The 7307-nt window shown below is 41.3% G+C and overlaps 1 protein-coding gene across 1 annotated transcript; it reads right to left on the bottom strand.

Annotated features, from left to right (window-relative positions):
- Positions 1-1623: 1623 nt before the first annotated feature.
- Positions 1624-6910, bottom strand: LOC147610194 (uncharacterized). The gene is made up of 5 exons (XM_086786235.1): positions 6779-6910; positions 6260-6617; positions 3380-3628; positions 3144-3198; positions 1624-3050 (listed from the first exon to the last, which is right to left on the bottom strand). Exons 1-5 carry the CDS (start codon positions 6908-6910, stop codon positions 2006-2008), a joined length of 1839 nt encoding a protein of 612 aa, XP_086642361.1. The 3' UTR covers positions 1624-2005.
- Between the last annotated feature and the right edge of the window lie 397 nt (positions 6911-7307).

Genomic DNA, 7307 nt, shown 5'->3' with positions numbered 1-7307 from the left:
TTAGATGTTAACGTATTAAAATAAGGCATGTCATTGTTTCAAATATCTTTACATGTGTGATGTCCTCTTCTCATTGCTCCCCAAAATAATCCATATTTAAGACAATACCTTGCATAGCACCCCATAGCCATCCACTCTATAAAGTCCTATAGTGAAGTGCTTTAGGGACTTTATGTAAGACCATTGCTAAGCGCGGGAGGAGGGCAGGAGTGGGGGTGGGGGTGGGGGTGGGGGGAGAGGGAGAGGGAGAGGGAGAGGGAGAGGGGGAGGGGGAGGGGGAGGGAGAGGGAGAGGGAGAGGGAGAGGGGGGGAGGGTTCACTAAAAAACATGTTAGTGTAATCCAATGAGTTTACCATAAGGAGTATTTATTTTCAGGATAGATTTAATGTAATTATATAAGGCATTTTTATTTTTGGGATAGATTTAATGTAATTATATAAGACATTTTTTTGGGATAGATTTAATGTAATTACATAAGATGTTTTTGAATGGATTTTCAAAAAAAAACTTATAAGTTTGTATAGAAAAAGGGTCATTTAAAATATTTTAGGATTCACAAATAAGGGATTTTGAAAATTCCTTAAATATTATTGATTTATAGGTTTTCTATAGTATGAACCTCTCAAGGTTGCCAATGTCATTATTGCTCATGACTAGTGTAAATTTTAATGTGTAAAGAATGAAAATAGTGTTTTTTCCTATTCTTTATGATTCTTTGTAGACTTTATATTCCAAGCTTAAAAACTTAAAATTTTGGGGTGGGGGTACTTACGTAAGGGGATTCTTTAAACGAATTTGAAAACAAAGTTATGAATTTGTAATTTTAAATACTTAAAATTTGCTAATTTTAAATACTTAAAATTAGCAAATAAGAGATTTTCAAAAATACTCCTTGAACGCTCATGATATATAGGTTTTCTATAGAGTGAACTCTATAAGCTTTAAACCTTAGGGTTTTTTAACATAAACTATACAGTAACTCCTCTACCGTAAGGCAGACTCCATTAAGGGAGGATCAATTTGAATTTGAAGCATTGCCCATCTTTTCTTTGCTATTAAGGCCACGATTGTCTAGACTAGCTTCGTTATGACTGTGCAAATGTGTCCAAGAGGAAGCCTTCTCTTGTGGTTGAGTCAAATACACAACCCAAGATAAATACTTATTGTTCCCAAAAAAAAACAAATACACAACCCAAGATATTTTGAGATGATAGAAAAATCAGAGACATCACATAGACCTCTAAGTTGAAAAGCCCTTACAAGCATGTAGTCACAAGAGAACTTCACACACGTGCGCACACACACTTCTACACGCCAATTCTTTTGTATGAAGAAGCATTTGCACCAAAAGATAGTGAAAGGTATGGAGCCCAAAGATTCGAATCTTTGGTACCGATTTCCCTTTTGGGAAAAAAAAAATAATAAAACCAGGGGATATACACTCTAGAAGCAACAGGCAAGGTGGGCATGACAAGGCAATCTTGACCGTCCATCTACATTTGCCGCGCCCATTGCATGCCTAGACGCTTGGGGTGGTAGAAGCAAATCCGACTAAGAATCATTCCGAGCAGCGTTCGATGAGCGACGAGCATGAGAGCTTTGGCCATGGCTTCCTTTAATTACATTGATTGATGACCCGCAAATACCTTAATGAAGTGCAAAATGTTGCATTCGATGTACTTGGCTCTTGGCCAGCTTCATTAAAGCGTCCGATTAGGTTTAGAATGTACAAGATTAAGGCTGTGGATAGCAAGATTAAGCTGCAGTTATGTTGCAGCTTCGTCAATTATTCGTCGAATCGATCTGTCCATGGCGACCGGAGTTGTAACGTTCAAGGATGTCGTCCACCGTTTTACCCACGGCTTCCTCCAGCTCCGCCAACACGCTAGCATCATCATCATCGTTAACCTCGACGACTTCCTCATCATGGGCCGATGGACCTGCATCGCGTGGCCTGCACAATGTACAATATATTGTGATAATTGAGGCCTTTTGAATTAAGGTTTAAAGCCTTGCTGCGTACACACACAAATTAGAGAGAGCCAACCTGCTTTTGTCTGCCTTTGTGGGTGTATGCAGGTGGCGATGCTGGCGGCGATGCAGGTGATCATGACGTCGTCCTACATGGTTGTGCCCAGTTCTCGGAGGGGGGCGAGGAGACAGAGTGTGCAAGTTGCTGATAAAGCTCTTCATGGTGCCAGGATCGGCCACAAGGGGAAGCAAGCGCTCCAGCAGATTTGCAGTTTCTGTTGCTAACAAAGCCGCATTATGACTAACACCACCTTCATTATCAATATAGTTATTGCTACAACTCCTACTGCAGTGATCATGATCATAATAATACTCCGGCGAGGAAGAAGAAGAAGAAGAAGAAGAGCAATAATGCTCATGGTGGATCAGCAGCTCTTGCTGGTGAATAATAGTGCTTTCTCTACGCCTTTTGCTGAAGAATTTCTCTCGCAAGTGAGCCTTATAATGCCCATTACCACAGGAATGATGATTATAATCCCTTGCAATTAACTGATTATCTCGACTAATTACAACAGGACTTGTTACAGCACTATAATTTGGCCGGCAGCAGCTTGATTTCATGGAATTGTGAGGCGATAGATCATCCGGTGAGCAATTGATTTGTTGATGGGGTTTGGAGACTTTACCTAGCTTCCGATCAAACTTTCGCGGAGACGTGCTTCTTGTTTGTCCATTACCATCACCACTACCATCATCATCATCCTCATCCTTAGTATGATTAACCTTATAGTCCACCTCTTCGTCATTTTGATTACTGCTACACTCTGTTGGTGAGGCTTCTTCACCAAACCTTGATTTGTTAATATCCGAGATACCTTTAGAAGGCCCTTTAATACTTCTTGGCCTCTTGGAAGCTTTGCTTTGTTTGATCAGCAAGCTTTCCATAGATGCAGAATACAAGAAATGTCTAGAATCATTACTATGCTTGTGTGGCTCACATGCATTCGGATCCAGGTGCAGTTTCTTTGACCTGCTGTGTTTTCGTGTAGAATTGGTTATTGATTGATCTGTTGGAGGTCTGCCATGCCCACATGAATTAGCTTCTGAGCATGATACCGGCAAGGAGGAGTATGCTACAAAGGTGGTAGGGGAGATGGGTTTGTCCTGCAACCTGTGTTTAGAGCGGCCATTAAGTCTTCTATGCTCCCTGATACGGTTATAATGATCTGCAAAACTGCTCAAAAATCAACGCCAATATAGACTAGCTGGTTTTGGTCTGTTCAATTTACATCAATTCAAAATCAATGCGGCAAAAGGTTTAGTAAAGAGGTTATGTAGTTGATTTTAGATTACTAGATTGGGAGGATTTACTGGGGAATTTGCTGAAAACCCACGTTGATCACATACGTTCAAGCGTGTGCCTAGTGTTTGGCTGGCCGTCTGATCTGGTCTTATTATACAACTCTTGGACAGCTTGATCATGCGATATCCTGTCTTTCCGGCAGCTTGTTGATGATGTAGTAGTAGTAGCAGAGGTGGTGCTGCTGCTGGTTGGTGGACTGCAGTTCGACTCGACTACTCCGTGCGTTTCTTCAGACGAGCTCCTGTTACTTTGCTTACCCTTCTTCGGCAAAACCACTGGAATTACAATCTTGCCTGATCACATCAAACAACATATGTAATCATCCATTAAACTGATATTCGTTTGTTTTTTCTGTCATGAAAAACTGCTCTGTTGACTTATTATAAGTTGAATTTAACACCTAAATGTGACACATTATCTATCTATACATGTGGTTGATAATCTTTTGATTACCTGTTTTGACTCGTAACAACCAGGTAAATTTAATTCTCAATAGGGGCATACAATGAGTGAAAAAAGAAATTCGATTAAATAAATAATTAATTAATTAATTAATTAGTAAAAGGACTCCAACTTTTGAGAGAGAAGCTTGATTAATTACTTTTTAAAAAAAAAACCTTGCGACGCTTTCGAAAGGTTTCGGGGCTTCACCGCCGCTCTCTCCCGTTGGTGGGCTCTTTTTTTTTTTCTACACGCGGCATATCCTGGAGAGAGCAGGCTCTCTTCGTCTCTTTGTTGCACAGCATATCCTAGAGAGAGCGCTCTCTCTCTCTCTCTCTCTCTCTCTCGTGCACACGCATGCGGCATATCGTGGATAGAGCAGGCTCTGTCTCTCTTTCTCTCGTGCGCAAGCAGATCATGGACAGAGCAAGCGCTCTCTCTCTCACTAATTAATGGATATGACTATAGACTAAATATGTTATAGTATTCAGTCTATAATCTATAATCTTACAGTGTAGACTAAATATGTTACAGTATTCAGTCTATAATATGTTACTGAATATGTCTATAACATATTCAGTCTATGATATGTTACTGAATCTATAATTATGCGTATATTCAATCTATAATCTTCCATTAAAGAAGCACCTTCAACACAAAAATGCTTTTGAGGGACATGATACCTTCTCCCACATGGTTTTAGTGGAGTAGGAAAGTTTTCTCTCACATAGTTAAAGAGGAGAGAGTTTGTTACACTAATGGTCGTATGGCATTTGCACACGGTCTTAGTAATTATTTGAATGAGTTAATATTACTTTTCTCATATGAATTATTTGGGAAGGAATTCAAGCCGAATGATGGGCCAGGCTAGACTAGTAGACACCACCTTTGATTTCTTAAATCCTAGCTGCTTAGTGATAAGAGGATCTTAAGCATCTTTGGCCTACTGATCATGGTAAGGATCCGCTATGCTCGTTTCTTATAATGAGGGGCTTAGGATATTGTGAAATAGACTCTTTAGCTCCAAGTCAACTTCTACATCCTTTGTGACATGCATGCATGGAACTTCAATACTCTACTGCTCTTCCTCGACTTCTAGTGTTGAGAATACAAGGAGATGGAGTGGGTGGTGGCCAAGTATATTGCTCAAGACAAGAACCCTCCATGGTCTAATCAAAAAGCACCGCCGCCACCACTATTGAGATAATTAACAAATGGCATTTATGGATATATGGCACATGTGACATGTATTCATGGAACATCAATGCTCTATTTCTCCGACTCCACTTCTAGTGTTGGGAATACAAGGAGAGGGAGTGGCTGGTGGCCAAGCATGCTCAAGAGAAGAACCCTCCATGGTCTAATCAAAAAGCACTGCCACCACCACTATTGAGATAATTAACAAATGACATTATGGCACATGTGACATGTATGCATGGAACATCAATGTTGATCTATTGCTTTGACTTGGCCTGTAGTGTTGGGAATACAAGCACAGGGGAGGGAGAGGGTGGTGGCCAAGTATGCTCAAGACAAGAACCCTCCATGGTCTAATCAAAAAGCACCACCGCCACCACTATTAAGATAATTAACAAATGATATTTATGGATATATGGCACATGTGACATGTATGCATGGAACATCAATGCTCTATTGCTTTGATTTGGCTTCTAGTGTTGGGAATACAAGGACTAGAGGGATTGGGTGGTGGCCAAGTATGCTCAAGACAAGAACCCTCCATGGTCTCATGAGAAGCACTGCGGCCACTACTATTGAGATAATTAACAGATGACATTTATGGATATCTGGCGCATGAAAGGAACACATGTATGGCACATAGCACATTTTGGTGCTTTACACACATAGGGAACATGGGAAAATGCTGGAAAAGGGGAAATCGCCCCCACCCATTTCCACTAAAGGGGACTCTAACACCAATCCACTAATCCATCTCCTCGTGTGTGGAAAACGTGTTGAGAATAACACCAATCTACTAATCCATATCCTTGTGTGGAAAACCTGTTGAGAATATACCTATTAGATGGCATGTATGGATATATGGCAAATGAAAGAAACATGTGTAATGTAGAGGGACTATTACCCCAAAGGTAAATCTCACCTACCGAAAGGGAAGGTTCAATTGTGGAACAAATTTGATGAGGTGTCTTTTAGCATCCAGACTAAAATTGTGTAATAGGACTAGTGAACGAATTAACGTTCTCCACATGGGGTATCACTACCAAAAAAATTTAGGTTACAGAGTTTTAGTACTTTGAATACTGATTTTTACAAAATTAGTGTTACAATTAGTCTCTGTCCATTATGGAGCAGACAACAACCTACATCAAAAAAAAGTTGTTATTTTGTCCCTCTCATCAAAGCTTGCGTTGAAATTTTCTTGCACATCGGCTCTCATTGCTCTCTATATGAAAGTATTAATGCTCTGTGTCATGGATTAATTCGCGTGGAAAGAAGAATACTACCAGAGTCGCCCGCGCCGTGATGGTGATGATGATCACCATGGAAGTTTTGCACGCAGAAATCCTCGATAAGCTCACTGTCATGGCGGTTGAAGTCGGAGGTGATCATGAATTGGCGCTCAGGGGTGGAAGTGGAGGCAATATTCTTATTGATGCAGGTGACGGCGCTGCGGTCTCCGGCCGCCGGTGGCGATGATGATGATTGGAAGTTGTATACATCGCGGAGCTCTTCAAAGAGGAGGTTGAGTATCTCTTCGTATTGCTGCATGCGCCTCCTCTTCTCCTTCAACTCCTCCCTGTCGCTCACAAGGGATCGAAAGTCTCTCAATATCTGAGGCAGCGATTGCATGTCCTCCTCCATCTGCATTCAAAAAATGTAATCTATCATGCCACTAACCTCATCACCTTTCTTCATTATCGATAACGCGATAATCCCCTTTATATTCCTCCTAATTAAGATTAGGGCTATCAGACCAATAAAATTAACATCTGAGGGCAATCGGCCAGCATTTGATATATTACTTTGGGCACCATCTTCACTGGCGTCTCCCTCAGAAAGCATTTTAGGGTTTTGAAGAGACCGTTCTCTTTCAAATATCGGCCCACCAGGAAGGCCTCCTGCGCACTCTGATACTGATCGTCTACGTCCGCCATCGAATCTCAGCTTGCCCTAATACATCACGCTATGACACGGGAAGCCGATGCCTTCTTTCCACCACACTAAGATAGACGCCTGCTGACGAAAGGACGCACAAAATAGTTACGACGCTTCCATCCATTTCATACTGTTTTAAGTAGACCTCAAGGACGCCAACTACATTGCTCTCCTCCAGCATTGCTATAGAGTTAAACCCACCCCCCTTTATCACACATGGGCATGCTGGTCAAGGTCAATGACTAGGTACGGTCATAAAAGCTCTAGACATGCCCGCTTTGTCCATTTACAATCAGCCCACAATGCTTGTGAAAGAGAGTAGTGGTGTCCCCACTCTCTTTCACAACAATTGACTGACAAGTGTCGAGGTTAGAGAGAGAGAGAGTGTGTGTGTGT

This window comes from Cibotium barometz, chromosome 49 (assembly GCF_041138505.1).
Source record: "Cibotium barometz isolate CiBa-2024 chromosome 49, ASM4113850v1, whole genome shotgun sequence".
NCBI classification, from domain to species: domain Eukaryota; kingdom Viridiplantae; phylum Streptophyta; class Polypodiopsida; order Cyatheales; family Cibotiaceae; genus Cibotium; species Cibotium barometz.
This window is presented reverse-complemented; position numbering and strand designations above follow the sequence as displayed.